Genomic DNA, 22,344 nt, shown 5'->3' on the forward strand with positions numbered 1-22,344 from the left:
ACTAGGGCCCGGTATATACTGTAAACAAAAATTATATTCCTGGAGACCTTCACTCTAGCGTCTGAGTCTTGGTGTAATATGTGCACTGTGACAAAACGAAAAAATTTGGACTAAAGGACGAAGATCTGTGCGAACCAAAAATGGAATACCCAAAGATAAAACTTAAAATGTTGCACAGACCAAAACAGGCTCAAAGCCTCTCTTTCAATACACGAGTAATTGACCTCAGCGTCCCTGAGAGCCCTCGAGGCAAAAGCAACTGCTCTCTCCTCCCCATCCACAACTTGAGAGAGGACCGCCCCCAATCCCTTGAGACTGGCATCATATGATTTTCCGGTTGACATCAAAATATCCTAAAAGTAGGCATCTTCCCAATCTCAGATTTGATGATATCAAACACTCTTTGGCAGTCATCAGACCACAGGAAGTGCACACCTTTCTTTAGCAAATTCCTGATGGGTTCAGTCACACTGGCAAATCCTTGCACAAACTTGGAGTTGAACTCCGCAAGTCCCAAAATAGATCTCACCTGTTCCTTATCCTCAGGTGTGGGAGCTTTTACAATACTTTCTGCAAGTTCTAATTTAGGTTCGATCCCTTCTCCTGAGATCACATGTCCCAAATAAGTAACTGATTCCAAACCAATGCGATATTTCTGATTCTTCACAGTAAGTCCCTTTTCTTTCAACCTTAACAAAACATTGGTTAATGTCCCACCATGTTCTGCTTCATTCTTACCATAATACAAGATGTCATCTTGGAAGAACATGATGTTGGGTATACCTTCCAAGACTTTCTTCATGAACCCTCTGAAAGCATGCTGCTGCCGATGCCAACCCAAAGGGCATTTTCAGGAAGCGGAAAGCTCCCAGAGGTGTCACAAAGGATGGAAGATGCCTCGAATCCTTGTGTAGGGGAATCTGGTGTTAAGCGGATGACCGGTCTAACACGCTGAAAATCCGGGCACCATTGAGCATGCTAAGGGACTCTGAAATATATGACAAGGGTGCCTGATCTACCCAAATCTATTTGTTTAAACCCTTCAAGTCCACAAACATCCTAACGCTGGCACCACCATCGTTAGGAGCTAAGACAATGGGGGCGAACTATTCTGAGGCTTCAGTTTCTTCAATTACTCCCAAGGCTAACAGTTACTCGAGCTCAGATTCCAATCGTCCCATCATCATATTAGGTACCTTTCTCACCTTGTGCACACATGGTACAGCTCTTTCTTTGAGAACAATTCGGTGCTCAAACCCCATTAGGGAACCCAAGGTATCCGCAAAAACTTCTGGAAACCTTCGAAAGTATTCACTACCTTGATCCTCATAGTCCACCAACAAGACTTGATCCCTGGGATCTTTCGTACTAGGTTTGAGCAGGATACCTAAATCATACCGGTGTCTCCATCCCAACAGATTGTCCCCTCTCTCAGCTAACATAGACTTTTCCCACAGTTGATCTATTTTTTAAACTGAATACAGGCTTCAACATATCCTAGGACATTGATTTTCGCACCACCAAAACTGACAGCATTTATGTCAGGTGGTGACAATATCAATCAATCAATTATAACATTTGTAAAGCGCACTACATACCCGTGAGGGTCTCAAGGCGCTAGGGGTGGGGGAAGCAGCTACTGTTCGAAGAGCCAGGTCTTGAGAAGTCTTCTGAAGGTCTTTCGTCTTCCGTAGGGGGATGAGGAGGGTGTTCCATGTCTTGGCGGCGAGGTGGGAGAATGATCTGCCGCTGGCGGTCACTCTTTGGATGCAGAGCAGAGCAGAGCTGGCGGGTGGGTGTGTAGAGGCTGAGTCGGCTGTTGAAGTACGCTGGTCCGGTATTTTGGAGTGCCTTGTGTGCGTGAGTGAGGAGTTTGAAGTTATCCTCTTGTTGACAGGGAGCCAGTGCAGGTGTCTTAGGTGGGGTGTGATGTGGCTGCGGCAAGGGATGTCGAGGATCAGGCGTGCAGAGGCGTTCTGGATGCCTTGGAGCCATTTCAGGAGTTTGGCTGGGGCTTGTTGCGTAGAGTGCGTTTCCGTATTCCAGTCTGCTGCTGACGAGGGCCTGGGTGACCGTCCTCGTTTCGGTGGGGATCCACTTGAATGTAAATGTATTGGCATTTAAAAAGCGCACTACTTACCCGTAGGGTCCCAAGGCGCTTCGACCGCTGCGAAACCCTTCCTGGCTTCCCTGAGAGATGGTCCCTTAATGGGTATCCCCAGGGAACCCTAAATCCAACCTAGCAATGCACTGGAAAGACAGACAACACACTATCCCGCAATTGCGTTTCACAGTGTTAGAAAGCATTAATCAGGATGTGCATGCTGATACCAATCGCCAATTATTGCAAAGGGAGACATACTGGATCCGTAGGTTGAATACGTTAGAGCCGCAAGGTCTCAATGATAAAATTGAATTTGCATGTTTCCTATAATATTAATATAATATTGTAAATTGTTACTATTGTTTGGAAGGCAACTTTGTCATAACCAGCACTCATTTAGCGGGACATATCACAATTGGACACTTTCTTTATTCATACGTTTTTCACACATTTAGTTAGCATTTAGCTTAGGTTTGCAGAAGTTTTATTTTTAGACATTTTTTCCGAGTTGACTGACTAGGCAAATATGGCGCCCATTTCCAGTTTGGACAGCCAGTGAGTAGTCCGTTTTCAGTGTTTATGCGGAACCGGTAGGCAACACATTTAGGAGGGGTTAGAGTTAACGCGCACGAGCGCAAGACGACGAGACAAGTCACGAAGTACTGAGAGCGAGGTAAGAGCAGCTTGGTGCGCAGGCCAAGGGTTGGGAGACTTAGTTAACACGTTTTAGCGGGACTCTAATAACGTCACGCTTATCTTCTTTAGAATCAAGATCCTTGGGACAACACACTGCGGGGGAGAGCAATCATCCGGAGAGGTAGGCGGCGGCTGGTTTCCGTACTTGTTGACACTAAGGCTCGAGATATGGTTAGCATAACTGGTTACTATTCTGTCTCATCACTCAGGTTTTGGCATCGTGATACAGCACAGTCGTTTATAGTATCCAGTCAGGTACCCCGATATTATTGGTTCTTTTGGGTTTAAACACCAGTGGTGGTTTTCAGTCATGTTTTCAATGACACTGGTGGAGGTACAGCTAAGCTGGTACTCGTTTTGACAAACTTGCATGAGAGTATTATACTTTTGAGGTGGAGCATGGGGCTCCCGTGTTTTCAATTCTGATTATTGTTATTGTATCAATTTTGTTTGTAGTATTCCCCTGATGAAGGTATTGCTATACCGAAATGCATTGGGACCTACTGATCAAAATGAATGGATGTACATGAAATAATGTACCAAGATTGAAGAATTAAATACAAGACAAGGAAAACTTCAAAAAGACGTTCTCCAGTTGAATGATTTCTATTTGCTTTATGAACATTTACAAATAATGCGTTTATAATTTGGTTAAACATTTAGTTACTACTGTTGATTTTACAGATTACAGTGTTGTACAGAGCACCCCATAGGGGGCATGTGAAAAGTGCGTCGTTTTCAGACAGTTCTCTGTTTGTGTTACATGTTATCTCCAGGGTGAGACCAGGCATCCCCGGCGGTCTGGTGGGGCCGTTAGTGAAGATGAGGCAAGCTAATGCCCAGAGTTGCCGAGTGTGATCGCTGATCAGAGTGGGCACCGAGGCGAGAGAATTATCGAGTCCGCTGACCCTGGTCCAGAAACCTGCCGCGCCGGGAATCGAACCCTGGTCCCGGGCCGTCCTCTGCTCTCGGGTCTGCCGCCTCTGACCAGTGAGCTACCCTACTTCACTTGAAGATCCTGCGAAGCATGCGGAGGATGTTGAAGCAGGAGGAGGAGACAGAGTTGACCTGCTTCGTCATGGAGAGGGTAGAGTCGAGAATGACCCCTAGGTTGCAAGCGTGGTCAGTGGGTGTTGGGGGTGTCCCTAGTGCGGTCGGCCACCAGGAGTCGTCCCAGGCCGAAGTGCTGGATCCGAGGATGAGGTCCACTGTCTTGTCTGAGTTCAGTTTCAGTCAGCTGTTCCTCATCCAGTCGGCGCCGGCCTTCATTCCTTCGTGAAGGTTGGTTTTGGTGGTGTGGGGGTCCTTGGTAAGGGAGAGGATCAGCTGGGTGTTGTTGGCGTAGGAGATGATGTTGATGATGTTGACGTCGTGCGACGTGGGCAGCGGTGCCATGTAGACGTTGAACAGCGTTGGGCTGAGGGATGAGCCTTGGGAGTACTTCGCAGATAATCCCGGTGGCTTCGGAGCAGAAGGGGGGAGGCGGACGCTCTGTGTTCTGCCGGATTGGAAGGAGGAGGCCCATTCCAGGGCCTTCTCTTGGATTCTAGCATCGAAGAGGCGTGTTTGTAGTGTGTGGTGGCAGACCGTGTCGAAGGCGGCTGACAGGTCCAGGAGGATGAGGGCCGCGGTTTCTCCGTTGTCTAGCAGGGTCCTGATGTCATTGGTGGCGCCGATGAGGGCAGTTTCGGTGCTGTGGTTGCTGCGGAACCCGGACTGGGATGGGTCCAGGTTGCTGTTCTCCTCAAGGAAGCTGGTCAGTTCTTTGTTGACGGCCTTTTCGATGACCTTCGCCGGGAAGGGGAGCAGGGAGATGGGTCGGACGTTCTTGAGGTCCTTGGGGTCCGCCTTGGGTTTCTTGAGCAAGGCGTTGATCTCTGCGTGCTTCCAGCTCTCTGGGAAGGTCGCTGTCTCGAAGTAGATGTTGATGGTTTTTCGGCGATGGGGTGCGATGGTGCTGCTGGCTTTGTTGAATATGTGGTGTGGGCAGGGGTCTTCCGGGGATCCGGAGTGGACGGTGTTCATGATCTTGATGGTGTCGTCGTCGTTGATGTTGGTCCAGGTGAGCAAGCGGCTGGTGCGGGTGGTGATCGTAGGAGTCTCCGTGGCTGCCGGGGTGGTGCCGGTGTTTAAGCTGTCGTGGATGTCTGCGATCTTGCGATGGAAGAAGGTGGCCAGCGAGTCTTGTGAGGGTGGGATGTCGTTGGTGTTGGAGCTGGGGTTAGAGAGTTCCTTCACGATGTTGAAGAGCTCTTTGCTGTTGTGTGCGTTGTTGTCTAGGCGGTTTTTGAAGGAGGTCCTTTTGGCGGATCTGAGGAGGTGGTGGTGTCCAGTTTTTTTCGAGCTTTCTGCAGGTTTGCTTGGAAGGCTTCGGTGAACCAGCTGGCTTTGTGTGGGTGTTGGGAGGCTTCTTGAGCGGGGAGAGGGTGTTGGCGCAGTCCTTTATTCTCTGTCTGAGGTTGCGAGCGATGGTGTTGGGGTTAGTCGGGTCTGCCGGTGATCTCCGGGCGAGGATGGTGGAAAGCTGGTCTTCGGTGACTTTGCTCCAGCAGCGACACGGCATCTGTTGGGTGCGGTGGTGCGTGGTAGGTTTCCGGAAGGTGAAGTGGATGCAGCGGTGATCAGTCCAGTGGAGCTCGGTGGCGTGGTTGAAGGAGACATGGGAGCTTGCGGAGAAGATGGGGTCAAGCGTGTGACCGGCCGAATGGGTGGGTGTAGTGACGAGTTGTCCGAGGTTGTCGATCAGGGTGGTGAAGTTGGTGTCGTTATTCTCGAGGTGGAAGTTCAGGTCCCCGAGGAGGATGTAGTCCGTGGAGTCGAGGGCGTGTTTGCTCACGAGGTCGGTGATGGAGTCGCTGAACTGTGCTCGGGGTCCGGGGGGGTCTGTAGACGAGGGTTCCTCTGAGGGTGGTGTTGGGATCGGTGTGAATCTGGAAGTGCAGGTGTTCGGCGGTGCTGAGGGTGTCGTTATTCTCGAGGTGGAAGTTCAGGTCCCCGAGGAGGATGTAGTCCGTGGAGTCGAGGGCGTGTTTGCTCACGAGGTCGGTGATGGAGTCGCTGAACTGTGCTCGGGGTCCGGGGGGGTCTGTAGACGAGGGTTCCTCTGAGGGTGGTGTTGGGATCGGTGTGAATCTGGAAGTGCAGGTGTTCGGCGGTGCTGAGGGTGTCGTCGGTGTTCGTTGAGAGTGTTTCTGTGCACGATGGCGATTCCTCATTCTACTTATTCTACTCCATTGGTGCGATCCCTGCAGGTGATCTGGTAGCCTTACGGGATGGCTTTGGTGAAGTCGAGTGCCGAGGAGGGGTTTAGCCAGGTCTCCGTCAGAAAGGCGATGTCTGGGGTTTTGGAGTCCAGTAGGTCCCAGAGTTCTACGGCGTGTTTGCGTGCAGAGTGGGTGTTGGAAAGGATGCATCTGAGGTAGTTGGGTTCTTTGGTAGGTGGGTTGGTGGGCCGGATGCTGGTGAAGCTGCAGTTCCGGCAGGAGAAGGGTCCTAGGGTGCGCTTCGGGGCGGCCAGGCAGCAGGTGCGCGATCGTCCGGTGTTGAGTGCGTGGAAGGCACTGGAGTCGTAGAAGAGGCGGGTGTCATGGCGTTCGTGGGGTCCAGGGGTCCTGGCGTGGGGCACGGATGGGCGCAGACGGGCTTGGCTCAGGTGTGCCTTTGGCGCGCCTGCTGCGCGCATCTGCTGCACGGTCGCTATGCGGCCTCCATATCAGGGGAGTTGGGAGGGAGGAGCAGCTGGGAGGCGGGGCGGCGAATCGGTCGTGAGGGGGCGGGCCGCAGGGACGCAGCGGCGGGAAAGAGCGGGTGAGGACGGCTGGTAAAACAGGAGGCAGAGACAGGGCACATTGAAAATTAAGAAAATAACAAGAGGGGAAGAAGCAAGGTAAATGGAGAAACACAGCAGACAAGTACAATTGCAATATAATTCAGCACAAAGCGGCAGCATGGTAATGGGCAAATATCGACAGGGGCAGTGCAGTAGCATGGGGAGCGACCTGCCTGAGAGCAGGGTCATAGGTCGCGGTCATACTGTCCAACCCTACAACCTCATCCCATTGCTTGTTGCCAACCATAGTGAAAGGCGAACCAGAGTCAGCCAAAACAACAAATTCATGACTATCTACAAATATATTGCACTCGGGCACTGTTATTTTCCCCGCATCAACTTCTCCACTTTTATCACTGATACTTAAAAGTACTGTGCGTACAACCTCAGGTCCTTTTTCTGAGTTACGAGCTTTGGTAGGTGATTTGCAAAACTGGAGCATAATGCCCTTTGATACCACACTTGTTACACACTGACTCTGGCATAGCAATGAGGGTAGTTGGAATAATGTGAAAAGCTTCCACATCTAAAACACTTAGGTTTAGGAAACTCGCCAGGGACTTTGTCGCCCACATTGCTACTAATGCTTAAAGAACAACTATCACATTCAGTTTTCGTTGCTCATCCTTCAAGAGAACTCCTCATGCGGGCATCTTTCTCCAAAGTCTTTTGATTTTTTATCAAGTGAAACTTTGGCTACATTGTCACCACCCTCTAAAACGTCATACTCCACTAAGGCATGAACATCACTTTGCCCTTCCTTTTTATGTTCACGATTTTTCCTCGTCTCCTTCACCCAAGTAGAAGTATTCTTCATACCCTCTACAATGGAAACAGCTTCCACCAAGAACGGGCTCTTTGACAAAAGTTTCTCCTGAACTTGTGTGCTGTTGGTCACCAATTGATCCCTGATGAGAGAATCAAAAAGTTCACCAAATTCACAAGTCCGTGCAAAGTAGGACCTTGGACCCTGGCAAAAAATGTGTATCTTTCAAGAACAACATTAATGCGGGGACCGAAATACTTCTCCAACATAGTCATAGACATTTTGTAAACATCAGGTGAGTCTCCGTCACCATTACCCACAGGAATAAAGTCCATACTATCCTAGAGATTCCTTCTCTCTACACCTAAATTGTGTAGAAGAGTAGCTTGTTTCCTAAATGCAGAAACTTTCTTTCCACCAATGCTACAATGTACGAGTCAAATAGATTTCTCCATCTCTTCCAGGGAAGAATAGCTTCCCCCTTCTCTGAAAGGAAAGCTGAAGGTTGGGACATACTTGCAGCCATAGTGCTCTTTAACACAAAAAAAACAACAACATAAAATTCAAAGAAACCCAACAGGTAAAATCCCACTTGTCAGTCCAAACCACTGTTGACCACACGAAGAGAAACAAAACAGAGTCACAGCTGTCCTTGAAGTAGATCAAACACAAGAGTTATGCAAAATTACCCACTCTCACCGTGTATTAAAACTGCGTGGTGATCAGACAGGAATAGTGCAGTCCATGTTGACAAGATGAGCGTTAAATAACGGTATGTGAAAGAAACTGTGGTATGCATAAACTCAAGGAAGAGGTTGATGACTAATAAAGTTTTTTTTCCGTTTCTTCTAACGCGGCGTGCGTTCCAAATTGCATTTCAGCGTTAATTAAAATGGCCGCACGCCACATAATCGCAGCGTGAATACACGCTGGAGTGCGGCGTGTGACGTGCAGCGAGCGTTGAGATGGAGGCTGACAGCGAGAGAGGCTGGGCGTGAGAGGACATCGCTTGCAATGGCAGTTGAGCAGGTGAGCCTCGTACGTCTAACAGAGACGGTTTAAGAGTGTTGAAAACTCAACAAAAACACAAAATAACTCACTGCGATGAAATCACAGCCTCCATATTTCCGTCATTCTCCTTGGGTCAGCGAACACAGAGCAACCAAGTTTTAAAAGACTTTGAAACTCCGATAAGCAGGCAGGCAGGCAGGGGAGTTGGTGCTTGAAGATACCTGTCCCCAATCAGGTAAAAGCTCCTCGTTGCCAGTGTTGAATTTAAGACACCTTCAGGCTGGTTGATATGAAGGGTTTATTCAAATTCAAGGATTATGGTACAGCACCAACTGTACAGCAGGGCACCCAGCTCTAGAATGAGTGATTCATGAGCAGGCATGCATCACTACATTCCATGACATAGCCAGGACTCCAAACAGGGCTTAATACATCTCCAGGATTACAACATCATCCCACTGCTTATAGTCTCGCTCCAAGCCAATCTCGGTTTCCAAATGTTTCTTTAGTGGTAATTTAGTAGGCTGATTGGGTGGAGTATATATTTAAGATTAAGGCTTCATTTATATCTTAACCCCTTCGACGCTGATGACGAGCTCAGCTCGTCATCACCCACGGGTGGCGTGTGCTGATGACGAGCTGAGCTCGTCATGTAACGCGGAAAAGTGAAAAAAGCAGCGCAGCGCAAAAATCGCCGCAGCAGCGATGCGGTTAAAAACACACAAGATGATGGACAGAATGTTGCACATAGGCAAACCATTCACTCCCAGTCACAGATCTGGGTTTTAATCCATCGTTATTTTGCTCACGACGCAACCACAGTTCAGACATGGCCATATGCAAATCAGTCTTGACCCTGTGCCTCATGGGAACGGTCCAGCCCGAACTGCCAAGCCCTGTCTTCCCTGGACCGGAATCAAGCATCCTAGGACGGTTTCTGGCTATCAGCCGTCATCAGCCAGGATAGCTTGAGTCCAGTGGCGTAGTGAGCACTGTACCCACGACTGGGCATACCCTTCCCACATAGGGCGAACAGCAAAACACACAAGATGATGGACGGAATGTTGCACATTGGCAAAACATTCACCCCAACCTTCACAGATCTGGGTTTATTCCATTGTTATTTTGCTCACCATGCCACCCCAGTTCAGACATGGCCATATGCAAATCAGTCTTGACCCTGTGCCTCATGGAAACAGTCCAGCCCGAACTGCCAAGCTATATCTTCCCTGGACCGGAATCAAGCATCCTAGGACTGGTTTCTGGCTATCAGCCGTCATCAGCAGTTCGGGCTGGACTGTTCCCATGAGGCACAGGGTCAGACTGATTTGCATATGGCCATGTCTGAAATGGGGTGGCATGGTGAGCAAACTAACAATGGATTAAACCCAGATCTGTGAAGGTTGGGGTGAATGTTTTGCCAATGTGCAACATTCCGTCCATCATCTTGTGTGTTTTGCTGTTCGCCCTATGTGGGAAGGGTATGCCCAGTCGTGGGTACAGTGCTCACTACGCCACTGGACTCAAGCTATCCTGGCTGATGACGGCTGATAGCCAGAAACCGTCCTAGGATGCTTGATTCCGGTCCAGGTAAGACAGGGCTTGGCAGTTCGGGCTGGACCGTTCCCATGAGGCACAGGGTCAAGACTGATTTGCATATGGCCATGTCTGAACTGTGGTTGCGTCGTGAGCAAAATAACGATGGATTAAAACCCAGATCTGTGACTGGGAGTGAATGGTTTGCCTATGTGCAACATTCTGTCCATCATCTTGTGTGTTTTAACCGCATCGCTGCTGCGGCGATTTTTGCGCTGCGCTGCTTTTTTCACTTTTCCGCGTTACATGACAAGCTCAGCTCGTCATCAGCACACGCCACCCGTGGGTGATGACGAGCTGAGCTCGTCATCAGCGTCGAAGGGGTTAAGATATAAATGAAGCCATAATCTTAAATATATACTCCACCCAATCAGCCTACTAAATTACCACTAAAGAAACATTTGGAAACCGAGATTGGCTTGGAGCGCGACTATAAGCAGTGGGATGATGTTGTAATCCTGGAGATGTATTAAGCCCTGTTTGGAGTCCTGGCTATGTCATGGAATGTAGTGATGCATGCCTGCTCATGAATCACTCATTCTAGAGCTGGGTGCCCTGCTGTACAGTTGGTGCTGTACCATAATCCTTGAATTTGAGCGAGGTAAAGAATGATGATGATGAATTAAACCCAGATCAGTTGACTGGCGTGAGTGCTTGCAATGTTCAACACTCCGTCCATCATCCCTTTTGGTTTTGCTAAGTTCGCCCTAAGTTGGCAGGGTATGCCCATACGTGGGTCCCTTGCTCACTTTGCCACTGGATTCAAGATAGCCTGGCTGATGAGGGTTATGAACCCGAAACCGGTCCCAGGATGCTTGTTTCAGGTCCAGGGAAGACATTGCTTGGCAGTTCGGGCTGGACTGTTCCCATGAGGCACAGGGTCAGACTGATTTGCATATGGCCATGTCTGAACTGGGGTGGCGGAGTGAGTTAAAAAATTATGATGGATTAAACCCAGATCAGCTGACTGGGGGTGAGTGCTTGCAATGTTCAACACTCCGTCCATCATCCCCTTTGGTTTTGCTCATTTATATCTTGCCAGTATTATACTCTGTTGCAACTGTGACAGAGGATTCGTACGACCAAGATAATAATACAACCGTTAAATTTAAAAGCAGGCAGACCTAATGTTTAGTCACAGCAGCGACTACTCCGTCTCTGATGTGATTAAACCCATCTGACAGCCCTGCGAAGTAACGGCTGTCAGATGCAGACCTCTAACTCCATCCTTCTAAATTAGATGGGAGAAACTAGAGGTCAGTTTTCACTGCCCATCACCGCCAGGTAAGGGGGAGTGAAATCTGCTAAATGGCTCCCTCGCAATGGAAGACGACTCCCCTGGCGAGGGGATTTATTTATTTATTTTTTAAATAAAAAATAAAACAGCTTAGTGCAGGGCTCCGTCATGTTGAAGGAGCTCTCCACCAAATTGTAAACAGCACTGACAGGAACCACCATGATGGCGGTTCCAGCCAATCCATTAAGAATGACCTCCAGCATGGCAGTCATTTCTAACTTTGGCAGGAGGAGTAGTTCTAGCCTGGAGAGTGTTAGGTCTTCTGTCATGCCAAAAGAAATTGCTACGTCCACCAAAGTATAAATTGGGATCCAAAGGACTTCGCGAACAGCATTAGGTGACTATTTGATCTTGCTCTCATCCAAGGAGGAAGACCCAATATCGAAATTGAAAATTATTAAATTGTTCGGTTTCAGGGAGATCATATGTACTGTCTAGATACCCAAATGATCTTACTTGCTTCCCAGAAAATACATCTCATTGCCTGAAGCACCCCTCCTTCCTCCAGCGGGAGAACTGTCTGGAATCCAGGCCTGAAGTAAAATCTTTATTATCCATACTATGTAACTCCCTCAGCGCTCCATAACTACCTCCTACTGTGGCGGCACAGTGGACTAGGGAACACACAACTGAAACAAGTGTGACAGAGGTACTGCTTACATTTTTTTCTAAATTAATCCATCCTAATAATTATTCTTGCCCATCCAGGAAGTGAAAGAATTGAATGAAGGAAACTTCTACTGAACCCCTGCCACAATAAAGAGTCAGGAGGAGGGTTGCATGTCAACTTGAATGTCATGTTCAGGATTCCAGTATCTTTATACATGTTCCAAATTTTTAAGGCTTGGCAGCAGCTGAAACAGGAAAAACACCCATTTTGGAATCAGTTAACCCCTAACTAGACATCTTGAAGGTTGCAGGGCCTTGAAGCCATTATCAACTAACTCGTCCTTTATTTATTCAGGCAACTTTCAAGGAGAGGACATTTCTCATTGTTGTACCCCTCTAATAGAGCCTAGTTATTTATCATATCCATTTTCAATTTTGATATGATTCAATTAAAAAACACAGAAAATGTTTCTTTTAGATCGGTCATTGCTTTAAATTTATTTTATGATGGAGTTATTTAGCTTTAAGAAAAAAACCAATATGGATCCAAAAAAGGGAGAGACTTTATCGAATTATTACAGTAAATAAATATTCTGTGAAGGGAAACTAATGAATCAACTCAACGGAAGAAAAAATTAAAAGAAAAAAAGTCTTTAATTCTCCTAAATTAGCAGTGAAGACGTGACTTCGTTCTTCACTGTGCAACACTCCTTTGCTGTAACAGAGGAATTCTGGAAGACAGGTAAGAAGATTCCCTTGTTCATACGAAAGTGTAATGTGAACTTAGAAACTATTTTCAAATAATTTTTGTGTCTTAAAAAAAAACTAGGAATTTGTCTTCACAAAAAAAGGTCTTCTACAGAGTTATCAACAAAGCGGACTTCAATGTGTAGTGTTTAATGTCACACCTGTGCTTGGTCTAAAAACTGCAATCATCAGTGTTTCTCGAACTTGATTCAGTATCATTTTTGGATATTGCTGTACAAATTAACTTTAAGTGAGGATTATTAGCCTCCACTTTCAGCCAGCTCTGGTAGGTATATGCATTGTCAAAAATACGGAGTTGACTCCCCGCAGAATTCTAGAGTGCCTTGAAAGCCTATCATCCTGAAACATTTGCAGTACTTCCTTCCATCCGACAGTTTTTCCATGATCCTTTGTTTCATATTTTATGTCAACGGTCGAAATAAACAATATTGATATATCCCCCTAAAATGGGGGTAATGTTTATGAAAGAATAAAGAAAGTAATAGTTGTGATCTGACACCAAATTTTAGCACTTTGTATCAAATTTCCAGCAAAGTGTTTCTTACCTAAAAGGACAGGGTAATCTTCCGCTTCCAACCAAGGTGTACAAATCTGAACGTATTGGAACTGCAATTGCTGTATTAAATGGATATAATGATCCTTCAATGGTCCTTTTCCTTGTTGGAAAGAAATATATATTTTAGGGTTAAATGTCACTAAAGTTAACCTTTGTACAGAAAAGCAACAAATATGTTAATACAAACACAACTCAAAATGTACTACCACCCCTTGATACACATTTTGACAACCCAAAGTAAAACATTTTTATTCGTTCTTGCAGTTGGGTAGTGAGGTTTTTACTGCGCAAAGCCTGATGGATAAATATTTTTATGTAATTAGATAGCAAAAAGTTGTTCCAAGGGAACCCAAAACAGCCACCACTCCGTGCTGTTGATTCACAATTGCTGGCAATTGCTAAAGATCAAGGTTTTTATCGGTATCCCTGAGCATTCACAGTATATATATTGTTGTATCTTAATAAAGTTTTCAATCACATATTCAAAAAAGAAATGTTCAATAGAATCCGATTTCTGTCCATAGTTTTTATTTTCGTATTCTTCAATTTCCCAATGAAGACTTGTTCATAACACAGGTCCAAGTTCACATAGTACAGCCGATACCACAGTTCAAAAACAACCTTTGAACTGTGGTATCGGCTGTACTATGTGAACTTGGACCTGTGTTATGAGCAAGTCTTCGTTGGGAAATTGAAGAATACAAAAATAAAAACTGCGGACAGAAATCGGATTCTATTGAACATTTCTTTTTTGAATACGTGATTGAAAACTTTATTAAGATACAACAATAAATATATACTGTGAATGCTCAGGGATACCGATAAAAACCTAAAACATTTTAATTGTTCAGGTTTCATAACAACTGCACATTAAACTTACCATGTCTTCATTAACCAAGTTATTCAAGGCACGAGTGTTGCCATTTATCAGCCAATGTTATGTTATATTGTGATGTTACTATGCTAGGGTTTTTAAAATGTACCTCAACACCAGGCCAATAGGTAGATGCTAACTAAGCCAAGAGTCAAGCCAGGACAAAATCACCAACAGAGTTGCGGGAAGATGATTAAGACATTGAGAGATTTGGGAGAGGGGGGCGGGTGGATCGAGAGCATACCCTCAATGGCATACAGCATCACAGAAGAAGAACTGGAAAGACGGGATACCTTCACAGTAATGTAGTTCCTCCAAATCCTACTATCACAAATATATGTCCCACCTAGGATATGTACCAGGAGGATCTTGGCAGCAGGCTGACACATATTGATGAACTTTGATATTCTAAAATGGATGTTGGGTTGAAACGGAGGGGAGTATGCCCATGACAGTAATCACAGATTATAATACAGCATCCCTTATATTTCTAATTTCCAGCATTAAACCAATCTGGAGGACATTAAAACAAAGTTACAGCTTCTTTGACAGTGACACTGTAAAAGCCTCTGGAGACAAGAATTAAATAATCAAAACAAATATGGGAATGACTGACAAAGGAAAAAAAATGGCCAAAATAACTTTCATAGCAACATCCCTAAAGCAAAGAAAATAGGACTTAAATCTTTTATATCTATGCATTGTAGGATTCATCCTACAAATTGAATATATTTCCAACCTTGTGTGAAGTCACAAAATTCCTAAGGAAAATCTCCAGGAATCTATGCATACCACTGATTTTCATGTCTATTCATAATACCCTATACCTATAGCTGCGGATGGTCCTCAATGGGATTAGTCGGCATTAGTAAATTTACGAAGAAAGTACATTTACGTAAGAAAATGTCCTACTGGTTGAAGGAGGTGCAACCATACTCAAGCAGAAACCACAATCCTGGTCAGGGTGAAGTCACAAGCAAACCCCAAATTAACCTATGCTCAATCCTCTAGTAGCTTGGCACAAAAGCGGCCAGGCATAACTTAGAGGCAATGTGTAAAGTACTTATGCATCACTTCAAACAGTAAGAAAATGCCACACAAGAAAAATCCCGCAGCAGTTTATAAAAAAAGGTAAATATCAATAAATAAATCCAGACCAAAACGAAAAAATCCAATCATTAGAATTGGAGATATGCAATTTTAAAGATTTTAGTGAGTATAGCACCAAAAAGCACAAAGAGCTAATTGTTGTCACGTCAGTCTAGGACAAAGTCACAAGTTCAGGCTGAGTGCAATAGAGCACGGGCGGGCTACAGGGACCCACTTAGGTCTGCTGAACAAAGTACCTTAATCCTGGTTGTGAAGAGATGCAAAGTCCAGCATAAAGGATGCATAGCGCAGCAGAGGCGATGCGAGGTTTGGGCGAGAAATTGCGTAGCACAGAAGTGGTTCAGAAGATCTGCATTGAGCAAGGCAATGTGCTTGCATTGCGAAGTGTCACACAGTAACAGTTCCAAAGGAGTGCTGTAAGCGATGAAGAATCCTTGCGTTGGGGAAATATGCGCATCAGAGGCGATCCCTAAGTTTCGAGGGCAATGAGTCCAGCAATAGGAATGATGTGGTGGGAGATGCCACAGAGGAGATGCATTGGTTATGCTGAATCCACAGATGGGCTACCAGACCACCTTCAGGCCCACTTCCAAGGGTCCAGGACTAGGGTGGCACCACATGGGAGGGCTGAACTCACAGTTGGCATAGTCCAGCTCCTGGGTTCAAGGTTGCAGGAAGCCTGTTCAGTCCCTAATGATTCTCATCAGGAGGCAAGCCAAGTAATCCTTGGTGTCACTCAAGCGTCCTTGGTTTAGAGTTGCAGGTTCAGTCCTTTACACCCATGCATGAGCACAGCAGGCAGCAGTCCTTCCTTCCTGGAAGAGTCCACAGGTCCAGAAGAGTACTGAAGAGTTGGGGCTAAGGGTCCATAATTTGTACCTGGTGCCCACTTTCACGATGAGGAAGCTTCTAGAGGTTTTCCATCCCCTGAGGTGTCGGGCATCCCCTTCCTCCCTGACCTGGCCCCAGCTTGTCTGGAGTCACAAAGGAATAGTGACAACCCCTTTGTGAGGGTGCTCAGGCAGAGCCTTTGTGAAGTGCATGTGTGGTAGGTGACAGTTCCTCCCCCTCGTTAAGTCAAAGTGGCCCATCCTGCCAGCACCTATCTTCCCTTTGTCTCACTGTCTGCAACAATACACACCAAATCCACAAACTCCAAACAGAGCTCCGTAACTAACCACCTGAAGTGTATCCTGCTCAATACCCGCTCGGTTCACAAACACGCAACTGAACTATGGAACCTACTAGACACCACATCGCCGGACGTCACATTTCTTACAGAAACCTGGATGAACGCCTCATCAGCGCCCGACATCGCCATAGCCATCCCGGACGGCTACAAGATCATCTGAAAGGACTGCATCAACCAAACAGGTGGAGGCATCGCCATCGTCCATAAGAACACTATCCGAATCACGAACAGTTCTGATGGCACCCTCGCAGCTGCCGAACACCTTCACTTCCAGATTCACATCGACCCCAAGACCACACTCAGAGGCACCCTTATCTACAGGCCACCAGGATCCCGCACACAATTCATCACTGACTTCATCAGCCCACACGCCCTTCCCTCCGAGGAATACATTCTACTGGGAGACCTCAACTTTCACCTGGAAAAGAACAACGACAGCAACATCACCACCCTATTGGACAACCTCGCCAATCTCGGACTCAAACAACTTGTTGACACATCCACCCACTATGCCGGGCACACACTCGACCCAATCTTCACCTCCAGCAAACACATCACCTTCAACCATGCCACAGGACTCCACTGGACGGACCACAGCTGCGTTCACTTCAACTACAAAAAGACCACGACCCACAACCACCCACAACCAATTCCCCGCAGAAACTGTAACAAAATTACCACCGACCAGCTCTTCACATCGCTTCACCAAAACCCTCCTGCCAAATCACTGGACCAAAATCAAGCAGCCATCAACCTCACACAATGGATCACCCACAGCGCTGACGAATTAGCTCCCTTGAAAAACCATCAAATCAAACAAGGTAGTAAAAAGCCCCCTGGTTCAATGATGACCTTAAGAAATCCAAGAATATATGTCGCACCCTCGAGAAAACATGGCGAAAAAACTCAACCACAGACAACATGACCACCCTCAAGAACGCCACCCGCAAACACCACCAACTGATCAGATCCACCAAGAAATCAGCATTCAAGGATCGACTCGACAACAACGCCCACAACAGCAAAGAACTATTCAACATCGTCAAAGAGTTTACCAACCCCACCGCCGGCACCAACGACATCACTCCCTCTCAAGACCTCTGCGACTCTCTAGCCTCGTTCTTCCACAACAAAATCGCTGACATACATAACAGCTTTGGCGACCAGCCCACCCCACCCACCTCCGAACAAAAACCCCCCACTAACAACCTTTGCGCCTGGAACTCAATCATCACTGAAGACACCATCCGCTTGATGAACTCCATCCACTCAGGATCGCCAACCGACCCATGTCCCCACCACATTTTCAACAAAGCAGACTCCATTATCGCACCCCATCTCCGAGATTCATCAACTGCACCCTCAACTCCGCCACCTTCCCGGAAAGCTGGAAACATGCTGAACTCAGTGCCCTCCTGAAGAAACCTACAGCAGACCCCACCGAACTTATGAACTACCGCCCCATCTCGCTCCTCCCATTCCCTGCCAAAGTCATTGAGAAAACCGTCAACAGCCAGCTCGCCGCCTTCCTCGAATCCAACGGCTCCCTCGACCCTTCACAGTCCGGCTTCCGAGCCAAACAGAGCACAGAGACCGCCCTCATCGCAGCAACAGATGACATTCGAACTCTACTGTACAACGGAGAAACAGCTGCCCTCATCCTACTTGACCTCTCCGCAGCCTTCGACACAGTCTGTCATAGCACCCTCAGCAACGTCGGAATACAAGGAAGAGCATTGGACTGGATCATCTCGTTCCTCGCCGGAAGAACCCAGAGAGTCCGCCTCCCCCCTTTCAAATCGGAAGCCACTGAAGTCATCTGCGGCGTTCCACAAGAATCATCACTCAGTCCCACCCTCTTCAACGTATACATGAGCCCCCTCGTATCCATCGCGCGCCAACACAACCTCAACATCATCTCCTACGCAGACGACACCCAGCTGATCCTCTCCCTCACCAAAGACCCAAACTCTGCCAAAACCAACCTACACGATGGGATGAAAGAAGTGGCCGAGTGGATGAAGAACAGCCGTTTAAAACTGAACCGGGACAAAACGGAAGTCCTCATCTTAGGATCATCCCCATCCGCCTGAGACGACTCATGGAGGCCACCGGCCCTGGGAAACGCACCCAAACCAACGGACCACGCACATAACCTGGGCTTCATCCTAGACTCCTCCCTCTCGATGACCAGACAAGTCAACGCAGTCTCATCATCATGCTTCAACACCCTACGTATGCTCGAAATAATCTTCCGCTGGATCCCCACCGAAACAAGAAAGACGGTCACCCATGCACTAGTCACAAGCCGACTGGACTACGGAAACACCCTTTACGCCGGAACCACAGCCAAACTACAGAAAAAACTCCAACGCATCCAGAACGCCTCCGCTCGACTCATCCTAGACATCCCCCGCCAAGCTCACACTTCCGGCCACCTGAAAGACCTCCACTGGCTCCCCGTCAACAAGAGAATAACATTCCGTCTCCTCACTCACGCACACAAAGCCCTTTACGACCTAGGACCCGAATACCTCAACACGCGCCTGAGCTTTTACACCCCCACCCGCCAACTACGATCGTCCAATCAAGCCTCGCCGCGATTCCACGCATCCATAGATCCACCATGGGTGGAAGATCCTTCTCCTACTTAGCGGCCAAAACCTGGAATTCTCTCCCCACCCACCTCCGCCTTACACAGAACCACCTCTCCTTCAGAAAACAACTAAAAACCTGGATATTCGATAAGTAACGTACCCCCCCCCTCCCTCAAGCGCCTTGAGACCCTCTGGGTGAGTAGTGCGCTGTACACATTTTTTAACTTGAACTTAACTTGGACCAACCTCTGCTTCTGTGTTGGCCCGTGATAGCTGCTGGGGGTTGGCTCTTCAACATTGGCCCTGTGTGGAGGGCCCGCGACTCCGGTCTCTTGCGCCGGCTGCCTGTGGGGTCGCCTTGTGTCTCGGGACTCAGTTTCCCAGGCTCCATTGCGTGGCGCACACCATCCACGTCACAATAAGCGCCCGGAGGCGCGTAAATCCAACCGGCTCCTTCTGCAGCGCGGCTCGTCCATGCCCGTCGTAGCCAGGAGAAGGCTGGACCATACCCTTAACATCTGCACCTGGACTACAAGTAAGCGGAAATTTTGGCTGTGAGTCTGGACTAAGAGGACATTAACATCACCTCATTGCAAGTGGGGGGGGGTTCATTGTTGGCCAAATTGTAAGAGGACAAGCCTCCTATTTCAAGTGGGCAGTGAAAGCCTATTATAATCACAAGAGGGGGTTATGGCCACAAAACAAAAGCTTGGGGGCCAGAAAGTAGGGGGTGAGATGACAGGCACATTGGATGCCTTTTTGTCCAGGGCTAAATCGGTGCTCCAGCATGAGATACAGCTCACGGAAAAAAGGCTCTCATTAGGAACAAAAAAGATCATCTATGGGGCTATAAGTGTGGCCAAGTCACCTGTTTTACTTGCAAATTCGGCCAGCCATTCAAACACAGACCCACCTGAACATTCATAGGGCTTACCTCTGGAACTGGGGCCGGAGTGTACTATTTCTTTGGACATGTCTGCGCATGACACTGCACATGGGCTCACCGTGTTCCCTATTACCCTGCAGAATCTAAACACTCCCCTGGCTCAAATCATACCACATGCGTCCAACTCTCACACTGATGAAGGGGAAGTTCGAGACAATCAGGCAACTAGGCAAAAGAGACCTATAAGAGATAACATTGGGGGAGTAGGTGGAGCAAGGGAACCTTTGGCAAAGCGAACAAGGGGCATCTTAGCAGTACGAGCCCAAAATAAAGATGAAGGGAAAGGCAAGCACCAGAAAGGAAAATCACCACGATCACTTAAACCTGGGACGGTTCATCCTGTTAACACTAATATGATGGAACAGTGTGATATAAGTAGGCTGTGGGGTTTTAGGTTTAAACCTATAATAACTGATAAAACCCCACTGAAAGAAAAATAGCCCTCACCGGTGAAAACATATAAACACTGAAAAAACACCTGCACAACCAAAAACTAAATGCCATTCAAAGAAAGGCAAAAAAGAAAGTGAAATAGCCATTTTGTTCTTACTGAAGGGGTCAATAAAATGTAACTTTGTTATACAAGCTAGCAGTAAGAAAGGCTGGCTAACATTATTCTGCTTAAGTTTTGTTCTTTTGGGATGCCACTAAAATATTGTTTCTTCTTCCTTTTACTTTTTTCAGTTGTATGGCCTTTGGTCTAAAGATGCAGGGTTTAGTTTCATGTTTTAGGTCTAGTTTAATTATTTTATAAACTGTAGAGAATCAGTACATATCAAACTCTTATTTGATATTTTGGCTGCATTTGATTCTTTCACTGATAGGTAAAATGGCTAGTTTCATACAAATCTTTCCTAATATGTGTCATCACATTTACCCACAGAGAATGGGTAAACACCCTTAATACATCAGACCATAGTTTCTAGTGGGTCAGTATTGATAGTAGGTGAATTGCCAACACCTCAGGCTTTAAACATTAAATGCAAGGTATAGTGACAAGTATATATATGACCAAGCATCTGGGATAGTGGTGAAAAAGTGACACCAGACTTTTTGAACGCAGTGTCACTTGTTATACTCTGCAAAAAAGGTTCTTTCCAAGTTCAACAAAGATTGGAGTGATATTATGGGTATTTGCAGTGATTCAGCTATGTATATACAAAATTTGTGTGATGACCTGTCAAAATTGATACCCGAGCTGAAGTGATTCCCTGTAGGAGATCCTTGTCACTTGTTAGATGGTATGCTGAAAACATCTTTGCAATCTTCAGAGTTAATGAGGGATTCTATTGACTTTTTAGTCCATTCTGGTGCACTCTTTTCTTATGCACAGAAACTGAAATGCAAATATTTATCATTTTGTGCTTTATGTGGCATCAAAGAAAGAGTCATCCCAACTGTGTCCCTTAGCTGATGGTTCTCAACCTAAGGGGCTATGAATGCTGAGAGGGCCTTTTCACAGAAGTTTACATGGGAAGGAATGCGCAAGCGCACATGACCAAAGACTCACTGAAGAAGTATTGTATGGTGTACTACAATAAGATTAATTTGCAAAAATCTCTTTGGATCTCAAATGCACTATACGTACACTGTCTATATACCATGTTCTTTCAGTGCAGAAAGCAAGCAATGATAAAAACGAAACGTTCCATAAACACCGGAAAAACACTTTTTCTGTTGTTTTTAGTGGCGTGAAAATGTGTAACCACTGATAACAACTGTTTTTTAAGATATTGAAAACACTGAATAAACCCCACCAGAATTTACCAAACTGAAAACAGGACAGCCTAGATATAAGGGACAATCAGGCTTCCTGGGAACGGATGGAAACGCTAATACTAACTATTCTTGCTCCATTTTGGTCTAGGTTAGGGGCAATTGAAGATAAAGTTGCCCGTTTGGTAAACACTGTAGAAGTAAAGATCCCTACAAATGTATCGAAAGCCCAAGGCAGTACCTTAACCATTCACCCAGGGAGTTCAGAAGTAGGGGGGACCCTGGACAAGCCATTAACCCGTACTGCCAAAGACAGCACAAATGGAACAAAATGTAATTTAATTCCATTAACTCAAGCTGGGAGCTCAGACATGGGGGGGCAGACTTTGTTACCTAGTATTTACCACCAGGGACCTGAGTGCCAGATACAACTGCCTTCTACAAGTGATTTGCAGATGTTAAGCAATCTCCCTGGGCCTTTGAATGCCCCCTCAGCGTGCCATGGGGGTTCAAAATTCGATAGGTAACCTAGCAAAAAATGTATTGTTAAAACATGCGCAAGATGTTATAGACCTTCCAACGGCTACCATGTTGTAGTCTTGGCTGGTGTCCCCCCACTAAGATCGGACCAACAGGAATCCTGGACTCAGTTAAAAAATAAAACTGTGGATTGGTTG

The 22,344-nt window shown here is 46.7% G+C and overlaps 1 protein-coding gene across 1 annotated transcript in view; it reads right to left on the reverse strand.

Annotated features, from left to right (window-relative positions):
- Nucleotides 1-22,344, reverse strand: part of ALG1 (ALG1 chitobiosyldiphosphodolichol beta-mannosyltransferase) — a 442,794-nt gene that overhangs the window by 97,618 nt on the left and 322,832 nt on the right. The window contains exon 10 of the mRNA XM_086941231.1: nt 13,222-13,332. Within this exon, the coding sequence (XP_086797357.1) occupies nt 13,222-13,332 (111 nt within the window). The remainder of the gene's footprint in view (nt 1-13,221; nt 13,333-22,344) is intronic.

This window comes from Lissotriton vulgaris, chromosome 10 (assembly GCF_964263255.1).
Source record: "Lissotriton vulgaris chromosome 10, aLisVul1.2, whole genome shotgun sequence".
NCBI lineage: Eukaryota > Metazoa > Chordata > Amphibia > Caudata > Salamandridae > Lissotriton > Lissotriton vulgaris.